Source organism: Pocillopora damicornis, chromosome 13, assembly GCF_964200805.1.
Source record: "Pocillopora damicornis chromosome 13, jaPocDami1.2, whole genome shotgun sequence".
Taxonomy (NCBI): domain Eukaryota; kingdom Metazoa; phylum Cnidaria; class Anthozoa; order Scleractinia; family Pocilloporidae; genus Pocillopora; species Pocillopora damicornis.
The window spans coordinates 19,511,496-19,533,229 of NC_142682.1; the positions used below are offsets into that span (position 1 = coordinate 19,511,496).

A 21,734-nucleotide genomic window follows, 5' to 3' on the forward strand; every position below is an offset into this window, starting at 1 on the left:
CTTTGTTTGAAACACCTGTGGATTTATGGGTAGGTTAAGCAAGATGATTTAAGGACCTTAAGGAAAATGTTGTTTTTCAAAATAAGTAAACATATTATAGCTGGGTAGTTTCCCACACGTTCATACATGGTGGCTACTTCCGGGCTATATTAAAATTTATATGCTTAGGGTGAATGATTCAGTGTTAGACTAAGAGTAATAGCCAGAACCCATTAACTCTACAGCGAGTGGCTCTTGAAATAGAAATGGCCCTTGAACATTTTAATGCTAAGCACACCGCTCGAACGAGTATAAAGGCAACATTTGTTGTCAAGCTTTGTCGATCTGCTGAAAAGGTTTTCAGAACTGTGGTCAATGATATCAACAGGGTTTAACGGAAATTTACAAACCACGAAACCCATGTTTAATGTTTGTCTTAAATGCTTCGGGCTGAGGTTAGCTAGGGTTTGATGTGCCTTGTCCGTCAAATACAAAAACACCCAACCAACTGCTTTTTATGTGGTCACAGATTAGAAATGAAACAGAATGTCTTCCCGAGATGACTTACAGGGTTAGATCTGTGCATGTTGGACAAATTTGGTTGGCCATATTTTTGCCTCAACCGGCAGAAAGTGAAAGTTTCAATTGAGCCATTCTGTTAAATAACTTATCGAGCTCATATGGGTTCGAAATCCTACTGAAGTAAAGTAGTTTAAATTTTCTCAGTTTACTTTATGCATGTCTGTGAAAAATACAACAACCGATTCTAATTTTAACAATGGGTATTCCTTGGTGTGACGAAACCTGTCTGTGAAAATATGTCTACTATCAGTCCTTAAATTCTAGACGGGAGAATTTAATATCCTATATGATCTTGTGGAGACGTTAATCCGCGAAGTAAGAAATGTTTCTGACTTACCCAGGTGATAACAAATCATTTGTGGGATCGCTGCAATCCCTTACTGTCAAACGTAGGGGTCGTTTCGCCCTAGACTGGTCTCGGTTTTGCTAACGACCAGTTTGCAACGTCTCAAGTCCCTCCGCTAACGGCCAAATGGGTCATTGTTTAAGTCACTCATAAAAATTTCCATCTCGATTCGCCTAGATTGATGATTTGAATGAGCAATTAAAGCACTAGAAAGACGCTTAACCTACGTGAAGTATAATTATTCCGTCACCTGTAAGGACGTGAACAAAGCTAGCTGCTAATCCCTGATTGCTAGGAAAAATTTTAGTCATGCACCAGCTATTTTTTGATCGAGAGAGCTTGCTCGACCTCGGTTTACCTCCAAATTACCTCAAAGTTTGTGGCTGGGCGGGTCGTTGATTTTTTATTGTTGTTTGAGTGACGAAGTTTATAGCTAATAAGAATATCCTTGAGACTTTTCCTTCCATATATTTGAATAATCTGACTGAAATCGCAGACCAGAACAGAGCTTTCTGTTGATCGTAGTTTAATTACTCGAAGGATTCTTACTTAACGAACCTTTGCCTACCATTACGTCAATAACGGAAAGTTGTAAAAATACACACCCGACTTCTCTGCGAATTCACCGTCCCCACGTCCATTTTCGGCCACTTTAACCCCTTTACACCCTAACGTCATTATGCATATTCTCCATACTGTTCTTTACACATTTCCTAATATGCCTATATGGAGAATTTTTTTACTGATCAAAAGTTTCTTTTGTTGGTAATCATTTCCTTCATTCTCATGACCTTAATGTGTGATTCAGGGGTGATATTGTAGGGAGAAATTAGACGCCAGTCACTTTGGAGTTTAAAGGGTTAATGATTACGGTGTACCAGTGAACGATTTGAATTTTGACTTTATTTTGGTCATTAACATGGTAAACACGCTTTGTACATGGCACTAACAAAGAGGGAACTCGAGGTCCAGAATTTTTTTCCCCGTGACGAAAGTGAGGCAAGAGATGCTGCGAGAGATGTCCGCATGGACAGGTTGGCAAGATGTTGCCGTAGATCTAGAAACCTCGAAAAAGCCAATATCACTTGCATTTTGACACGTGATCGAAGTAGCCTAAACGGGAAGTTCACGGTGCGGTTTGTTCGGGAAGAGCTCAGCTTTGGTGAGTACGTACTCCTTTAATTTTTTTGGTTGTAATCCACACTGTTATTTCGCGATTTCTACTTGTAATATCGCTATAGCTTTAACTTAACTATATCTTGGGTGTGCTTGTTTGTGTAAACAAATTACTAAATTACTTCATCACGAACGCAAACAAACCGCTAAATACAGACTGTTGGTTCTTTGCGATCGACAGCCGAAAGCCCTCGGAATAATGTATTATAATCGTTCTATCGTTGATACAGATTGTGGCTCGTAGGCCTGGTTACCATCAAGAAAAGAAACTAAGTAATCCGATGTCATAGCGAAGAGATGGCTCACATATTTACGTAACAATAACCTAGTTCCGGGTGGAGAGATTGAAAGTGCCAAAAACTATTGGTGAGTGCCTTATTGTATTGTTTGTTTAGATGATTCTAGTTAACAGAGCTCTCCCAATGATTTGATGTCCCAAAAATTGCTTATTGTACGACAATATTCAACAAATTCTCAGCGCGCTTCGTATGATTTGTTCGTAAATCACGCGTCAAACGTGCTCGCTTTAAAACAAATTAAGGATACCAGTCAGCGAGAAATGTTATATGCATTTCAAAGGATATTTGACTAAAATTGATGGCCAGAACCTCTTAATAACTCAGAATTCCATCACAAAAACATTTCAAAACCATCTTTTTCAGTTCTTGAAGAATCTAGTCCTAAGGATTTGACTAGCTGATAAAAAACGTACATGACGGCCGATGCCGAGCATACGATTACGATTACTAACAATTGAAGTAAATTTAGCGAGGATCATACATTAAATACATTGTTAATGTCGGTTAGGTTTAATAAATTCATGGTACTCGGCTGAAATCCAGCTCACCTAGCCGGAGTCATAATTTTAAGTTATGCAAAGGAGATATGGCAACCTTTTGCAGTTGATAAGCATGCGTGATTCAAAAGTTTTTTCGCAAGCGTTGTTATTCACTTGTCTTTGTCTGGTTCTTTTGTGAGCATGAGTACTGATCTGTGACACTGAGATAAAAGGTATTCAAGAGTCAATTGTTAATGATCATGATTTACGACCTATTAAAGGTCACAGTGTCTGAATAATTTACTATTTAAAATACTATCGTGGGAACCTGGATATCAATGATCTTCAAAACAAGAGAAATTCTCTATTTGCTCTCCTCCAGAACATTTGTAAAGTATTTATTGCATTATAAATATAGGGATCACTTAAATTAATTGACAGTTTTCAAAGATTAAAAATATATTTGAACACTTATGGCTAGTTTGCTTTTCAGTACAAAGCACGGTAAATTGTAAATTGGAAGACCGACTTCTGATTTTCTCGTAGCACAAGGCAAATCTAGCTCCTGGTAATTGTGAATAATCACTTTACTATTGTTGGCAAGGGTTGCGTAAAAACTGTACATGGAGTTGTCAGAAACTATTATATATCGCAGTGCCGGGTTATGACAAACTCCCGATTAAGCCTGAGGCAGTCTAGGTGTGGAATAATCAGGGAATTATTGAATTAAGAGATCACTAGCCCTACACGATATTATCATCGAGTTAGAGATCAAACCCACGGACGCAATGAGTAAATTGCCAGTAATCGGATCCTTGTGTTTGCGCAAAGATTTCTGGGATGACCACGGGGCAAACATTGCAAGTTGCCAGCAGGAAATAAATGGTGAAAGGTGTTTCGACCTCCAAAAAACCGATTTTGGAGAGAGATCAACGCTTTTTCGCCGCAGTTTTATCATACATGGATAAAGATAATGTTGATAGAAGGGAAGTGCAGGTTTTTGTTGCAATTACCGCGATATATGTTATAAAATATACCGATAAACTTCTCTCCTTGCTTAAGGTCTATTGTGAAATCGTCATCACGTACTAGTCTTGACGAATTACAAAATTAGCCATAAATCGCTAAGAAATAGCTCATTTAAGTCTTTCCAGTTTTTTGTACTGCCTGTTTTCATACTTGATAACGTAATAAATAAACAACTTACGACGTCTGAAAATATACCTCCTCAAAGGAGAGAAGTCGTTGTCAGCGTAGATGGAAATTATTTTTACCGAGCCATTGTTCTTTGGAAGGATGAAAAACATAAGGAAATCCCAAGGTGAAGTGATCCATATCTGATAAGACAGCGGTGAAAAATTGATAATCTCTCTCCAAAACCCTTTTTTGGGAGCGTTGAAACAACCTTTCGCTGTACATTTCTCACTGGCGAATTGCAATGGGTTTGCCCCGTATGAATCCCAGAAATCTTTGCGAGAGCACAAGAATTCGATTACTAGTGCCTAATTCATTCAAATGAGCTGCTAGCCTACGTGTACCCGTACCATGCCCCACAAGGGAAGGATCCCTTCCCTGCGTTTCTCCTTTGGGGTAAGGGCATGGCTTTACGTAAGCTAAATAAATTCCCGTATTCTTAGTCCTTCTTTTTCGTTTTAAGTGTGTCCATTTGCGTTTGGGGTTCTAGATATCTGGGTTTTATGAGGTTATTTAAATATCGCAATCAGTCCAGTCTAAAGTCAAGAACAAGCAGGAGAAACATAAAAGCATTGTCAAAAAGCATAGGTAAGAACATGATTTCGAGTACAATTTGGTGTTAATAAGCACGATAATTTTTTCAAAGACGACAAATTGCACGATCCCGTCGGGCAAGTGCCATTTGTAATATTTGAAAATTTTCCAAGTGCTTATAAGACCAAATTGCCAGAGAAACCATGTTATTACTTGTTAATAATGTATATGAACAAACATCACAGAAAGTCAAGACAGACGAAATTTTGAAAGCATGCGCGCGCTATTTGTAATATGCACTCGTGTTACAACTTTGCACTTGTGTTACATGAGAATGCACTCGTTTCAGCTAATCAGAGGCGGGTAACTCTTTCATGTACATGATTAAACCCAGTATACCAACTTAATAAATAACTTCTGTGGCTTAGGGGCCTTTCTACACTTGCGGTCAAAACTAAAATTGTCCTGACAAATTTTTGTTTCGTCTGTTGCATCCGAAATAGAGATTTCAAAGCCGTCAAATTCCGTCATCGCCTGACCTGTTCACAAGACCAGCCAGGATAGTTGCCAAAGTTCCACCTTCAATTTCCAGGATTTACCTTAAGTCGCTTTAAAATTTTAGAATCCCCGAGTTTTGCTGCAAAAGACAATTTTTGCCTTTCTAGTAACCTGATTTCAGTTCAATCACTCGCCTGTCGTAGCTTATACGACGAATGGTTGATAAGTTTATCACGGGTTTTATTTAATTAGTCGATTTTGCCAAATTTTTACCCGGGACAACTTTTGTCGGCGGTGCTTCTGAAGATTTGTCCGCTTCGCCAAAATGTTGTAAAATGTTGGTGATGAAAGAAAATTTGTGTAAATAAACAAATTTGTCGCTAGAGCTGAAAGGCCCTCAGGAAATATGGAGAGGAAGAGTGCAAACATTGTGGGAAATTTTACAACTAACGTGTAAGAAAACAAATTTATCGGTAGCGCCTGTTATAAATAACCTCATCAATAACTGCAGTATCTGAATTTTAGGAATAAAACCCAAGTATTCACCCCCTGAAGATCTGTGAGCACGAAAGATATGCTCATTCACTGTGGTAAACTATAAACAAAGACCATAAAGAGATGCAGAGCAGCGGAGTACTTCTAGGCGCTGAAGGTAACTGCTACGGTGATCAATTGAAATTCTAGTCAAATGTCTTAGAATCAAGTTTCTACCATTTGAAAAAAGGTTGCACTTTATGGAGGGAAATTAACTCAGGGTTCGGAGACTTTTCTATCTCTATCATTCAAACTGTCCAAATGCTGAAAGATCCTTGACTTTAATATTTTATTACCCGAAAGCTTGATCTTATACGATTAAACCCAAATTCCCATGATGGCTCCTTCAAATAACTTTGTAAGGAAATGTATTTACAGCATTTTTCAGCTTTTCATGAAGGATTTGTTTGATGGTTGGTTTGTGGTCTCGGTTGTTTCGCGGTCCTTTGTTCACCTTTTCGGTCAGTGTTTTGTTTAAGAGTTAACGGTTCGGTTGCTCAAGTTACTTGGTTAATTGATTTGTTGATTGGTAGGATCCTTGGTCATTTGGCTATATATATATATATATATATATATATATATATATATATATACACATATATATATATATGTGTGTATGTAAGTTAAAGAATTAAAGAGGACGCATCGATTCTCTGTGACTCTGAGTTTCGCGCCTAAGCGCTCGTCAGACAGAACTTTCAAACAGACAGAAAGTTCTGTCTGACGAGCGCTTAAGCGCGAACCTCAGAGTCACAGAGAGTCGATGCGTCTTCTTTAATTCTTTAACTTATGTATACTTAGCTCTGCTACCACAGCACTGAGCACTTTATGCCAAGTTAGACTCTATCCCCACATTCATTTATATGTGTGTATATATATATATATATATATATATATAAGTTAAAGAATTAAAGAGGACGCATGGATTCTCTGTGACTCTGAGTTTCGTTCACTTATGTATATATATATACATACATACATACACATATATATATATATTTCCTTTTCTCATCAAAACGAAAATGGACGAGGCATGTGTTTTTCTCTTTGAAGAAAAAATACCTTTTTTGTTAATGTGTGAAGGAGAAACAAAACAGCTATCGTACTTCCCTTTTGAAAAACTTCCCTCTAATTTATTCTGTCAGCACTTTTTTAATGAAAAAACAAAAGGTGTATATATCTCATATAATTTCAAATTGCAACGCTGTTGAGAAAGAATGTATAAATAAATGTAAGTTTATGTTTAATTTTGTTGAATTTTTCTCTAATCAAGATTCTGCAGAGAGGAATGATCTTCTCAGGAGAGAATTCGAGGTTTCTGTGGGATCCGCTCAAATGCGTCTATCGGAAATGGGACAACTTATTGGTAAGGGCTGGCTAATGCACAGTGAAGGCATCGATGGCCTAAATTACGTTTAAACAATAAAACATTAGCGGGCTTTCTTTCAATTTCTGTTCACCGAAACTTCTTTACCCAAAATTATAGAGTCTTTTGGCAAAGAGCTAGAAACTTTCAAACAACAAAAAAAGAAGCTCTCGGAGAAGATGGTTGAGCTGACAGGTAAGGGAACATCAAAAGATGCAGTACGCAAGACTTTGACTTTTATCCTAACTCCTATTCAAGCCCAAACACATGGATGCGTTTTTTTGTTTTTGTTTTTTGTTTTGTTTTTTTTTTCAAACAAGCATCAACGGCGAGGGAAAACGAGTTAATGACGAACGAGCTGCGCACCTCCATGGAAGCCCGTAAACAGCTGATAACGAATAGAATTCGAGGTATGAAGACATCAAAACACTCAGCTTTTTTGTGGTTGTTTCCTTTGATTTGCCACAGTTATTATAATTTTCTGCCCTCAGAAACTCGCGGTAGTGATACTTTACTAAGATTTCGATGAATTGTAATAACTCTCATCCAAGTTTAGTTCTTTATAACTAATTAATCGTTTTGTTTAACTCAAGCATCGACAAAGAGCGAAAAAGAGTCACTGAACACCTCCATAGAAGCCTTAAAACAGCTCTCAGAGATGATAAATGAACTTAGAGGTAAGAAAGCAGTGAAAGGCTCAGCTTTTTTGAGCTTTTCCTTTGATTTCAGATAACTATTGGAAGATATTCTGTCCAAAAGAACCCTGATAATCGTACTTATACAATTGAGTATTTGATATGTTTGATTAACTCTCATTTTAGCCAATTTCTTGACAACAAATCAATAGTTTCCTTTTGAACTTAAGTGTCCGCAGAGACGGAGAAAGAGTTGCTGACGAAAGAGCTGAAATCATCTAGAGAAGCCGTAAAACAGCTTTCACAGGAACTGTATGAAGTGAGAGGTAGGACCAAGACATAGAAACTTGCACCTCCTTTTTTAAGCACTTTCTTTTTACTGATTTACGATGTTAAACCAACAATTATATGCTTACAAAAACCGGTAATTGTATACATTTATTGTCATCATTCCCAGTCAAGACACCTTCATTATAGCTAATAAAATGTTTCTCTTTCAACTTAAGCATCTACGGATGGTGAAAAAGAGTCACTGAACACCTCTCAAGAAGCCTTAAAACAGCTTTCACAGATGATGAATGAACTTAGAGGTGAGAAGGAAGTGCGAAAACGCTCAGCTTTTTGTGAGCGTTTCCTTTGATTTCAATTAACTATTGGAAGATATTCTCCCCACAAGAACTTGAACTCGGTAATCGTATACAATTGAGTCTGATGTACTTGAATAACTCTTATTTAGCCAATTTTTCGAAAAAAAATCAATCGTTTCCTTTTGAACTTTAGTGTCCGTAGGGACGGAGAAAGAGTCATTGATGAAAGAGCTGAAAGCATCTAGAGATAGGGAAAAAGAGTTATTGAACTCCAAAGAAGCCTTTAAACAGCTGTCAGAGATGATGAACGATCTTAAAGGTGAGAAGGAAGTGAAACGCTTAGCTTTTTGTGAGCGTTTCCTTTGATTTCAGATAACTACTGGAAGATATTCAGCCCTCAAGAACTCGGTAATCGTATACAATTGAGTCTTTGATGTATTTGGATGACTCTCATTTTAGCCAATTTCTTGAAAACAAATCAATAGTTTTCTTTTGAACTTAAGTGTCCACAAAGGCAGAAAAAGAGTTTCTGACGAAAGAGCTGAAATCATCCAGAGAAGAAGTAAAACAGCTTTCACAGGAAATGAATGAACTGAGAGGTAGGACCGAGACATAGATTTTTAAGCGCTGTCTTTTGACTGATTTACGATGCTAAACCAACAATTATCTGCTCACAAAAACCGGTAATTGCATACATTTATTGTCATCATTCTCAGTCAAGACACCTTCATTATAGCTAATAAAATGTTGCTCTTTCAACTTAAGCATCAACGGATAGGGAAAAAGAGTCACTGAACACCTCTAAAGAAGCCCTAAAACAGCTTTCAGAGATGATGAATGAACTCAGAGGTAAGAAGGAAGTGAAACGCTTAGCTTTTTGTGAGCGTTTCCTTGGATTTCAGATAGCTATTGAATATTCTGCCCACAAGAACTTGAACTCGGTAATCGTATACAATTGAGTCTTTGATGTATTTGAATAACCCTTTTTTAGAAAATTTCTTGACAACGAATCAATCATTTCCTTTTGATTTCCTTTTAGTGTCCGCGGAGAAGGAAAAAGAGTTACTGACGAAAAAGCTGAAATCATCTAGAGAAGCCGTGAAACAGCTTTCACAGGAGAATAATGAACTGAGAGGTAGGACCGAGGCATAGAAACTTGTACCTCCTTTTTAATCGTGTCTTTTGACTAATTTACGATTTAACAGTTTCAGAAGCATTATCAGCAAACACCAAGGGGCTCGTGAAAATGGTTTGATAAATATGGATTTATAGATATTCAAAAACTCACGCTTCCCTCGTATAAACAATACCTAAAACCGTTAAGGATAAAACAGCGGCGAAAAAGCGACTATTTATCTCCAAAATCTTTTCTTTGCACGTCGAAACAACCTTTCCCCACTTGCAATGCTTGCCCCGTGGCCATCCCAGAGATCTTTGCGCAAACGCAAGGATCCGATTTTTGGCAACTTATTCATTGCCGTCGCTTTTAATCATTGACAATGGTTGGCTTGGTAATTAACGAAAGCCAAAAGATTTCTTGTCTCTGTAACACAACCATTATTCTGGAAATCTAGAAATCTACAAAAAAATGTGATTTTGTCTCTGTTCCTTTCTTTTAGCGGCAGCGCCATCAGATGAATATGATGAAACAGATTCTTCAAGCCCGACGCTTTTTAAAAAATTTAAAGGTAACATTTTTAGAAGCAACCTCGTCAAAAAGTGTGTGAAATGTTATGTGAATAATAGGGTGACAATTCTCACGGTGCATTCACGTAGTTTTATCAGTCATTTAACTTAAAAAGTTCGTACACATGTGAGATTTGCCACATGAAGAAGGCATGTGAAAACATATGAAAAGCATGTGAATAATGTTAGCGATCCTTTTCACTTTCTTTTCTCGTAAATGCGTGACAAACCTCAATTGAAAAACCAGCGGTGGAGTTACATTTTCACATAATTTTCAAATATTCATCAAACAAATTTCACATAATAATTTTGCATGGATGTCTCATGTGGAAAGAATGCACAAAGGTCTTATTTCAAAAGAATTATTTTGCCGGCATTGTTGTTTGCTAGTGCTCTGTTAATCATAGCTCTCTTAACCAAATTCAGTTACAAATGTTTTTCGTGCAGCCTATACATTCCTGAGAGAAAGGAAAAAGTCGATTACATTCTGATTAGCTTTCTTGGAAGCTAATTAAGCTGTCGTGATTTGAGAGTAAATGGTCAGTTAAGAAAACTATTGCTGTCATAACAAACAACGTAATGTCTAATAAAAAGACATGATTTTGATGATACTTATTGGTGTAGCTAGAACCAATCCGATCAAATTGAGAAACGACCTAACCTACTTCACAACTTTCGCAGTAGAATAACGATCTCGTTATTCTTTCTCGGCAGGCTTTGGTCGAGTCAAGTTAATTTTAAGAATAGTGTTTTTTAAACTCTGAATATGAGTTATTGCTAAGAATTTCCTATGATCAAGCCAAGTATCTGCTAAATTTATAGAAATCATGCGAAGTTTTTTCGAAACTATTTTCCACATGGACTAGGGGCACAGAAAATGTCACCAAATTTTTGACGGCCGTTGTACACACTGGATTTTTGCATGAAAGAAAGATAATCACGGCTTTTTTTTAAACTGTGTTTCATTCAGTCTGAGGAAAAGGCTTCTAGTTTTCCACACTTCTGATTACGAAATATAAAGGAAAACATTTCATTACAAAAAGTAGATGAAAACATGACGCTTCCGCGACTACATGTAACCAATATCAAATGTAAAATTGTTTTAAGTTCAGTGAAATTATATAAAGAAAGGAAAGTGTGATAGTGTGAAAGTGTAAAGGTGTGAAGTGTGAAAGTGTGAAAGGGTAAAAGTGTGAAATTGTGAAAGTGTGAAAGTGTAAAAGTGTTCTAATTTAGTTTCACATTTTCCTTTCTTTATGTAACGTCACTGAACTTAAAATAATTTTATATTTAATTATGGCAACATGTCGTCGCCGAAACTTCGTGTTTTAATCTTGGTACTTTTTATTATGAAAAGTTTTCCACACTCCTGCAGAAAAATCACGTAGATATTATGGGTATCTGCAAATCTGTTGCAAGTTTGTCTTACATATACGTCGTTCACAGGGCTTGGTGTAATCCGTTTCGCTAGCTCTTGCACTCGTTTTTTTTTTACATGCTTGCTTCAAGTAGCTTCTGACTCCTACAAAAAGTTTTGGTTTGAATTGAAATTTCACAGACAATGGTAATTTTGACGAGCTTATCTCAGGCTATCTCAGCTATCTCGACCACCGCCTTTCCCCCGCCTGCTCTTTTAGTTGTCTCCATTGAACAAAATCTGAACCTGGTTACACAAAGCTGAGACAGAAAAAGGGAAAATGACAACGATTTTTCCTTTTGTTGTAGGCTTCTTTGTCTCATCAAAGTCAACAACAGCGGGAAGGCGTTCACATCAAAAAACTCAATTGAAAGAGCTTGAAGTAACTTCAGAAGGTATTTGTTTTGTCATTTCGGAATCATGCAGAGCTCCTTAAGTTTTATTCTTCTTTCAGTTTCCTTTCAACCCAGGGGTGGATGTATATTTGACTTTGTCTATACATTGTTTCAAGAAGCATTCATTTTGTTAATGATTCAAAGATTCACTGGTAATGCAACGACGTGGTTTGCTGTCTGTGGCTAAATCCTACTTTAATCGGAATCATCTTTTGGTGGAACCTGTTAAAACACTACATTTTGCATAAAGAGGGTGTTGCAAAATGATGTTCCAAGGGTTGTGAATTTGAACCTTTCACGCCCCGGTAGGGATCAAATTCTCTTACTGTACCATTTTCTTTTGGTTTGAGTCTACTTTCTACTTCCCCAAGACCAACCATCGTGTATCAATGCGGGTCAAGCAAACACACAGGATTGCGCAAATGAGCGAGGAGAGTGCGTTTACCTAGTTGTACCTCATCCTTAAACCTCTTCTCGCTTTCTACTTGTGAAAACATATCCCTCGAGATGCTTTCTTGCTAAGCTAATAAATTAAGCTTATTCAACTTAAGCTTCGACGGAGAGGAAAAAAAGAGTCCCTTAAGAAAGAACTGGAAAACTCCGGAAAGGCAGGGAAACGACTTTCAGAGGAGCTGGATGATTCAAGAGGTTAAGGACGCAATGAAACGTTCATTTTTTGGACTAAGCATTTCTTTTGATTTATGATCGAAATTGAGCCAAATTGAACGAATATCGGTCCATAAAGATTGGTAATGGTACATATGCATTAGATTTACTGTGACATAGTTCCCAATCAAGACACCTTCATTATAGCTAAGAAATCGTTGCCTTTCCAACTCAAGCATCCAGGGACAGAGAAAAAGAGTTACCTACAAATGAGCTGCAAGCCCCCAGAGAGGCCAGAAGAGATCTTTCGCGGAATAAGAGTGAGCGTAAAGGTAAGGAGCTATTGAAAAGGTATACCCTCTTGTGCGAGACTATCACTCTTTACAACAAACCCGACATTCGTAAGTCCACTGACTGATGGTCGACCGAAAAAGCCAACCACGACAGTTGTAGGTCACTTTTAAATCACGTCAGTAGCTTTTTACTTAATACTTCGCCGTAACTCTCAATCGTAGTTATCTTTGTCGAGTTATTGATTTTTTGGTTTGACTTCTGCTCTATATAAAGCTTCAGGCAAGAGACTAAAAGAGGAACAAGGGAACGTCAAAGAAATGGAAAAACTTAGGGGTAAGGTTTAACTAGCAATGGATTGTATCGGCGCGATAACGTTTGTCGGCAACTTTCCTTAAGATTCACAACAATGGCGCGGCAAAGTAGAGTATAATGGGCAGAGACTGCAGAGAGAAGGCTCATCGCTAGAAAAGGACTTGAAGATGAGGTGCCTAGGGATTTTTGAATATACATCCGAATCATCAGATTAAATTGGTTTGTTTCGCTACACTCTATGATTTATCTGAGGGGCCTCCAATCATGATTTCGTTCAAAAAACTAAATTGAAAAGAAGAACCTTTTGAGCTCTTGTTGCTTTAATATTTCACAAGCTCCTTTTATTTTCCTTAATAAGCTCACTTTTGCTAAAATGAGTTTTTTCGGTTTTGATATCACGACAAAGGAAACTTGTTCTTGTAGTGCATCTATTCACTCCCTACTTCTTTTAAATAACAAATATAGTAGGAAAATATTGGATCGTGCTCTTTTGTCATCTGAAACGGAACACTGAAATGCCACGCTATGATTAATTTGACGCCCAATTTTTTATTTGTGCGAGAGATTAGCAGCACTCTTCTTTAAGAACAAGCCCCAAGTCGTTAAGGTGGTAGTTCGGGAGTGCCCGAAGATTCATCCTTCCTGTGGCATAAGTATAAGTATAAGTATTCAGGATATTTAAGCATTTAACCACACTTTCTATCACTGGGTTGCCAGGATGTTGGTAGAACAAGTCAGAGAAAAGTTTGTAAACCACAAGGCGAAGTCAAGTATTTTCAAACTTTTTGAGTGTTCTCCCAACATTTCAAGTGGTTTATTAGCCGGTAGAAAGTGTGGTTTATTGCTTCTCTGACACAAGTAACTCCTGAATCGCATCACGCACTAGTGAGAAAGCCATTTTGCTGCTGTGACTGGCTATTAGAATTTTTAAGCGGGTTTTCTTATGAAGAGAACTGTGAGTAATTCTCAGTATGTATGTAATATCTAAGATTTAATATATTTCTTCTGATATTTTGTTTTAGCTGTGTCGCCATCAAATGAATGTGATCAGCCAGGTGCATCAAGGCCAACGCTTTTCAGGAAGTTTAAAGGTATCATTTCAAGAGCTGAGCTAAACTGTCAAATGGCGTGGGAGAAAATTTGACTGTATTTGTTTTTATTTCTAAGAGCCGTCGTAAATATTCCCTTACAAACTCTTATAATTTTGCTATGACTCTCATTTCGCAAGATGATCAACTCACAGGTGGAGCTTGGGCCGCCTGTGCTTCCGCCAAACATCTTAAGGCACGATTTAGTCAACTGATGCGTAAGATTATTGTATTTATATGTTTCTGACTCCCTTAAAACCTATTTTATATAGTTTTGTTCTCGGCTTTGCTATCAACACATGATGTGGACAGGAGAGGTTGAATATAGTTTTTTAATTAACTGTGTTTGAATCCAACTTGACCAAGATATGATTTCTCTGACACACAAAATCATTACTCCACCGTTTCGCAATTAGAACACTATGTGTCCGTCGAGAAGCCCTTCTGTCCAAACCAGCCATTTTTAACGTAGGTTACCCATACAAATCATATTTTATGTGGATATGATGGTCGCAAAATTGAGGAAATTACAAGTGCATTTTCCTTTGTTTCTTAGGCTTTTTCGTCTCATCAAAGTCAACACGACAGGGAAGGCGTTCACATCAAAAAACACCGAAAGAGCTTAAAAGTAACACCGAAGGTAATTTTTTGTCATTTCGGCATAAAAGTTTTCCTCACCTTCAGGAAGTGAAGTCATCCATGTTAAACAGTATTAGGATGAGACTAGAAATTATATATATATTCTCTTGAATGAGACCAGTTTGTCTAGTCTAGTTTTGTTCAGTAAAATGCTGAAAATTGTCTGTGGACAGTAGCTGTTTTATAGGTTCGTCTCGTGAAAATTAATCCATTTTTTATCACAAGAGACTGCCCAAAACTATGAGTCTTTATTTGCATAGAAGCATGTTCATAAAAGATATTTAGAAATTCAGAATCCACTGCTCAGGCGCGTATTCGGAAGATCCCATGCATCACCTCGTTCTCATTTTCAAATTCACAAACAAAAAGTTCAAACTGAATGCTTGAAATCTTCTCGAGCCGAAAAAGTTACCCTCTAAACTAAATTTAGGCTGGGTCTATAAATTTGAAAGATAAATTCGATTTTCAAACTTTCATTAAGTTTCTCAGGAAACTCATAGCGACGTGAAACAACCATGTCATTTCGAATTTTCATTTATAATCGCAGCTTCTTCAGTAATGCAGCTGTTAGCCGGCCCATCTCATGAATATGTTCAAGAGCACGAAGAGAGAACAGACAGACTGGAAATTTTAGAAAGTGAAGAAGTGGAAATGGACATTACTGGTAAATTAAATTTAAAGGTTAAAATGCTGTAGAAACCATTAATGATGTTCAACGCCACCTTTGACTAAAATTATACATGAACGGATGACATTTCTAGTGCACTTTGAAAATGGTCCGTGCACGGTTCGTCCATTCGATATTTTCGTTTTCTGTTCTACAGTCGACAGCAAAAAAGCCCATCCACAACATTAGTTCAAGTTTTTTTATTACAATTTCGCCAATGTATAACCTGATTCTACCTAAAACTCATCGTTTAAGTTGAATTCTGAGTTGAACCACTTAGCCTTGAGTTCCTTTAACCGCTCAAGGATCCGTTTTATTATTTACTTTTGGTAGCTCAATGGAAGGCGCTTATTCGAAACAGGGCGCTTACTAAGGGCATGGCGCTTATTTCTTTAATAAGAAACAGCAGAATGTGCGAAATAAGCCTATGCTGTTTATTTAACAGGGTTTAAGAAGACTGGAAAACGGACGTGTTTTCCCTGGATCTTTACTAACTAGAACGAATAACCAAGTATTCGTCGCAATATATTTAAGCAGAGCCATTTGTTTGAAGGAGCGGTGCACTCACTTGAATATAATAGTTGAGAGACTGAGACTACGGCCACTATTTTTATAATAATGCTTTAAGTGAGCAGTTAAAGGAAGATGAACCACAGTTGATCTCCATGTAAATGTACTCTAACAGTACTACTGCTGATACAGAATATGGGCGTCCATTGGAATAGGGGTGCTTTATTTGGAGAGGGGGTACTTATGGGAACGAGGGCGCTACATCGAATCACTTCGGTAATTTTGCCAACATCGTCTTCAAGCCTTATTGTTTGTTACACCGACAACAACAAAAGCGGAAGATGAAATGGCGCTTAACCTAAGATGCAACAGATTGTTCTCTAGACAGAGCGAGTGATAGCGACGGACAGAGGTAGTCATTATCATCTGATCAAATTACCAGACATAAAAGGGGTCTCAATGGGGTGACAGTTAATTCCTTACCATTACAGTTAAAGAAAAGTTGTAATGATGAAATTTATTCACGACTTATGATTAATTATTGCCAATTTTTAAGGCTAACAGCTAAGTTTTTTTACCGTTTTACGACCAACGCTCGAAAAAACTCGTTGTAAGTCAGTATTCCCTCAGTTCAAGCCCTCACGGGATTGGGGAACACACTCAACAAAGCGTGTAATGAACCAAGAGTTACTTGTGACTCCGTGCTAAACGTAGCCTGGTGGAATTTGTGAAGCAAAAATCTACAGGTTATTCTGAATGAAAGTAAGTACGACTAATGAAGTTAACCGCTTTTATTAGCAAACAAAACTGTATGGAGGCACAGCGAAATGCAGTTTAGTTTCTTCCCTTCTTCCCCAATAAATTTCATAGAAATTGTTAGTGTCCAGGTCTTTTATTAAGGTTTTGGCTTTGGTTTAGCTTCCTCAGGAAGGTGTAAAGCCAGTCCTTCCCTTGTTAAAAATGCCGATTCTGGGAAGCGGTGCTACAAGGTGATGGACAGTCAGAAAGGTTTAGAGAGTGACGGAGAGAAACAAAGCAGTGGTAAATGAAAACATGACTTCCTCATATTTTGATACTTTTTTAGAGACTTATGGTGTTTATCTTGTAAAATATATTCATGAAACAATTAATAATATCAATAACGAAAATACAAACTATGTTAATGACAATGAGAAGATTAATGGTAACTGACTGTGAATATATGAAAATCATATATGTAACTGCGGATAAAGAAGTGAATGTGAAAGCGATCTTCGCAGTTAAGAACACTACTCGAACAGTAGTGAAAATAAGGCCTGAAAAAAATTCAGCCTTGTACGGGAATTGAACCCATGATCTCTGCGATACCGGTGCAGTGCTCTACCAACTGAGCTGACAAGCTTTGCTTTTATTTGATCGTGTGCATGCGAACGTGTAAGCTAATAAGACTGCATTTTGACTAGTATATATATATATATATATAAGGGACAATGGAAAAACATTTTTGAAAAATTCATTTCCAAAGAGGAGTAAAAAACTAAGGGCTAAACTCTTGCTTCTTTATCTATCTTCAGGAAAGGTTCCAACCAGCCGTTCCGTTAATAACCATGTCAGAAAAAATCTTTTTAACGTAGAAACCGCAATGGAATGCAACCAAACGACAGACAGGCAGCCAAGCTTCGGCGGTGACGGAACTTTGCAGCAGATTTCTGGTATTAAATATTATGTTTTTAATAATTTTTTTTAAACGAGGTACACGAGAATATTGAGCGTACAGACGATTTGGTCAGATTCAGTTGCAATTACATCCAAAAACATGAATCGGAACTAACTGACCAAAATTCAAGCCCTCGAATACTTTAGATTGTTCTTTAGTTGGCATCAGTGTAAGACCTTCAAAAAGGCCTATACTGTCTTCATTTCAGTTCAGATTCGGCAGAGGTCAGAGAGGAAAAACAGTTATTAGAAATATTCAACCTTATCTTGCCAGGGTTTTTCATTTATCAAGGAGCATATTGTGGAACAGATGTTTGCAGTCATTGCTGTAAACAAGTAAGTGTAATAATACATAGCTTAGACAGGCCAGGAATATAGCTTTAAAGAGGCGACGTTCCCCCCCAATCCTCTTCCTTTTCCGTCTGTTTTCTTTATTTTTGTCTCTCGCAAACGTCAATCATTCAGCACCTTCATTTACTAATGGAATACACTGTGAAGGCTACTGGCTAAATTTAGTGGAATATATCCAAAGCATTTTTCTTTATTGCCTACTTTTATTGTTTCTGCATATTGTTATTTTCTTTTCTTGAGGAAAGAACGAGGGTAAGGAAAAGAATTTTAGAATATTTATTCTGGTATGTTTTCTTTACGTGCATACGGTGTGCAACGACAATAATTCCACTTATAAATTGAAATGTTCCTTCCTCAGATATGCGGTAATCCATCACAGAGCACAGGTAAAAGGAAGTAAATTAACGTCAAAAGGGCCAGTACAAAGTCAGATTTATGACTGAGCAGTAGTCCTTTTGACTTTTGTATGGATTTTTAACTGCTTACGTCTTGTTTGATCAAGATCGGTCGCTCACGCTGTGAACGTGGTACCTGAAATTTTAATTTGCCCAGGTAAAGACGCATGCAATAATGCCCTACTTAAGTGGCTGTTTTTCACAGTCCCCCTTTTCTCTGAGCGCCCGAAAAACTGGCTACTATGAAGGTAATCGCAACTTTTCACCTTAAATTTTGGGGCTTAGTTCTCAAACTAGATGTATTTACCTGGAGCGCTCTCTTTCTCGGATGTTACCCCTTGTTCACAGTTTTCCTATGGGGACATACCAGCCGGCGATTAACAAATATTTATTTGTCCCCATGTAAAAGCCAAAGGAATATCAGTCTATGCTTGCAGTGTTGTAATTAGAATATCCTTGGATATGCTTATAAAATGATTATTTGAACATGAATGAAAGTGATCTTCGCAGTGATGTGCACTACTTAGGCAGTAATGAAAATAAGGCCTGAAAAAAATTCAGGCCTGTACGGGATTTGAACCCATGACCTCTGCGATACCGGTGCAGCGCTCTACCAACTGGGAGCTGGTCATGATGGTGGTTCTAAATAAACCCGTTAAGTGATGAATAGACGGTTAAGAATATATGAAGGTCATATCGGTATCGCAGAGGTCATGGGTTCAAATCCCGTACAGGCCTGAATTTTTTTCAGGCCTTATTTTCACTACTGCCTAAGTAGTGCACATCACTGCGAAGATCACTTTCATTCATGTCTTTATCCGTAGTTCAAATATATGACCTTCATATATTCTTAACCGCCAAAATGATTATTGATGAAAACAAAAGCCATATCTTGAATTGAACTTAACAAAAAATTTATAATAAAAAGGAGAGGTTCGGATTTATCAAAATTGTGTTGTTTTAAAATAAGATAAATACTCATTTTCTGACAGTTCTTCTTGTTATTTTCAGGACAACTTTCACCATTACGCCTTGCTCAAAGTCTGCCTTTACTACCATGTCAAATGGATATTAGGGACCTACCCAACGTAATATGACAAGCCTTCGTGGACTTCTATACAAAAAAATATACAAAATTTTTAAACTTCAGTTCATTAAAAGTTACTTCAAGTGTTTTCTAGTGTTCGTTCATGCCAGGGAAAAGAAAATTTATTCTTATTCAAGAGTACAGTTGGCGAGTCTCTTAATCACAAATTAACCTAGATAAGTATTCCCCCTTGTAGAAAAGAACAAAAAAATTTCCCCCAGTAAATTCAAAGTATCATGAGGAGGAGCAGCTTGTTTAGTCTTTTCACTAACACTCTTCGGCAAAACTATTATCGAAGAACTTGTGTGGGACTTCATGTCTCATTTTGCCCAAAAGAACACTTAAATTCACGTATTGGTCATGAGGATTCTATATAGGAAGTTTTTATAACGTGACGGAAAAATTTTCCAGTCAGTTAGAGTAGTAGCACTTAACAAATCAACAAATCAGTAACTAAAGCTTTGACATTTACCCCAGCAGAGCGGAATAAAGATCGAGCAGCAGCCCGAATCTAAAAAACAACAGGAAGGTTCAAAAGTAATTTTTGAGTTGAAGGTGCAGGAGCAGGATAAATATTCCTATCAATGGCTGAAAGATGGAGCCGAACTGGAGGGAAAATGCGATGCCATCCTCATCCTTGATAACGTTGAGCTCCGTGAATTTGGCTGGTACAGATGTCGAGTTTGCTCTCGAGAAAATTTTGGAATCAACTGCGAGTCATCACGGGCATGGCTGGATGTTGTCCCTAAAGTTCAGAAAGGAACAAGTAAGAACTGCTCAAAGTGTGATAGAACCTTAATTCCTTAAATCCTTTATGTGGAAATAGCCTGCAAGTGCCTTATACTAGCTATGGTAAACCTCCCGAGGAAAAACCTAATCAAACATGTTATCTTTTGCGAAAGATAACTGCTTATAAATTACATGCAAGCCTCCAGTCTTAAAACTCACACACTATAAAACAATAAAACACGAATCTCTTTGAAAGACTGGGTCTAAATGTGCTCAAAATAGCTCAAAATGGTGCGCTTATTCAGATGCATGGAATTTATTCATTTTTTTCTTGTCTTTCTCCGACACATTAAACAGCTTTGATTAGTTATTTAGTTGTCTCTTTCACCTCATAGGACTAAAAAAGTTTACAGAGGTAGACCTACCAACTTGTGATAGAATAGCTTTCTATCTGGATAAAGATGTCCCATATGGTCTTGGAGGTAACAGACAGGCGGCCGCTGTGTTTGGTATGACTAAAGACACGATCGGAGCACTTGCAACAAGCAAGTCTCCTGGACAAGTGATCGTCGAATTTGTGAAGGCAACGAAACCAGAAATAACAGTTTACGAAGTTTTTAAACAGTTCAAGGGCGACGAAATGAAGCGTTTTGATATAGCAAAGATCTTAGAGAACCATCTTACAATTACTGAAAGTGCAGTCTAGTTTAAAAGCTAAAAATCTCAAAATATATCTTAATTTTAAAAACAGTAAAATCTTCTTCGAACACGTTCCAAGTTTCTTTGGGTGCATACATAAAATTTGCCGATCAGCAGACCTATTTTGTAGTGTAACAAAAAGCCTTTAGAAAATGCGCTTCAAGAACAATATTAAAATATGCATGTAATAACTCCAAAGGCCATTCAGAATATTTTCAAGGAGCTACTAAAAACTTAGGGAAAATGTCTGTCTCATGAACCGTCTTTAAGCTTGGGAAAACGCAGGCAGACCAACTCAAGTCTTGGTGGATTTTAGGTTTTGAATTTAATTGTTTAGCGCCAGGCGTTAGTTATAACCAAATACACAGTAGAGGAGAACAAAACCAAAAGTATCCGCCTTAAAAGCGCTTTTGACGCTCAGTTCAAAACCCACCCCTGGCAAGAAAGCGAGTACATGTATAAGTAAGTTAATGAATAAGTGATGAGTAACTGAACAAGCGGATACGTTGATGGATAGGTTTGCCATGGACCCATACCAAAGTTCTTATTTTGGTTCTTGTGGCCAAAATTGAGTTTTGGTAAGGGTGTTGTTGTTTATTCGTGAGATCCTTGTGAAAGTGGTAGGGTCAAAGTTCCGATATCAAACGTATAATCCTCTGAGATCAGTTGGCTCGCATGCTCGCTCATGCCTACTGGAAGCGAATGTAAGGAAGTGTAGTGTAGGATTCATTGTCAGTCAATCAGAGATAGACAATACAACTAAGGATCAGTCAGAGACATTGAGTCATTAAGAGTGGTCAAAGAAAAGGAATAAAATTTGACCTTCAAAGATTTTCTAACACTGATCGTGTTGAATTGGAGTAAAGATATGAACACCCGAGGAATAAAATTGATAGAAAATGTTTTCTACTCTCATGATTCCTACTTACACATGGTTTGTTTCTTTAACAGTATT

The 21,734-nt window shown here is 37.4% G+C and overlaps 1 protein-coding gene across 4 annotated transcripts; it reads left to right on the forward strand.

The window, feature by feature from the left end:
• The first annotated feature begins 1,838 nt into the window (after positions 1-1,838).
• LOC113668549 (uncharacterized) lies at positions 1,839-21,679 on the forward strand. Of its 4 annotated transcripts, none has more exons than XM_089191504.1 (27): positions 1,839-2,069; positions 2,314-2,449; positions 5,613-5,739; positions 6,895-6,987; positions 7,108-7,182; positions 7,308-7,397; positions 7,581-7,664; positions 7,853-7,948; positions 8,129-8,212; positions 8,403-8,528; positions 8,713-8,808; positions 8,975-9,058; positions 9,249-9,344; positions 9,829-9,897; positions 11,621-11,707; positions 12,550-12,645; positions 12,881-12,940; positions 13,942-14,010; positions 14,564-14,647; positions 15,194-15,310; positions 16,742-16,864; positions 17,377-17,514; positions 17,793-17,854; positions 18,228-18,255; positions 19,276-19,352; positions 19,829-20,117; positions 20,476-21,679. In XM_089191504.1, exons 3-27 carry the CDS (start codon positions 5,706-5,708, stop codon positions 20,784-20,786), a joined length of 2,568 nt encoding a protein of 855 aa, XP_089047630.1. In that variant the 5' UTR covers positions 1,839-2,069; positions 2,314-2,449; positions 5,613-5,705; the 3' UTR covers positions 20,787-21,679. The 4 variants fall into 4 exon arrangements, with proteins under 4 accessions (XP_089047630.1, XP_089047631.1, XP_089047632.1 ...); XM_089191505.1 differs by having other exon boundaries at positions 19,832-20,117; XM_089191506.1 differs by having other exon boundaries at positions 15,194-15,283.
• Positions 21,680-21,734: the final 55 nt, after the last annotated feature.

Bases quoted from the DNA above. Each gene is read 5' to 3' on its own strand.
- LOC113668549 (XM_089191504.1), top strand. From the start codon at position 5,706: ATGCAGAGCAGCGGAGTACTTCTAGGCGCTGAAG. The intron at 7,665-7,852 runs GTAAGAAAGCAG...TTTGAACTTAAG, and splicing joins GATGATAAATGAACTTAGAG to TGTCCGCAGAGACGGAGAAA. The intron at 8,809-8,974 runs GTAGGACCGAGA...TTTCAACTTAAG, and splicing joins GGAAATGAATGAACTGAGAG to CATCAACGGATAGGGAAAAA.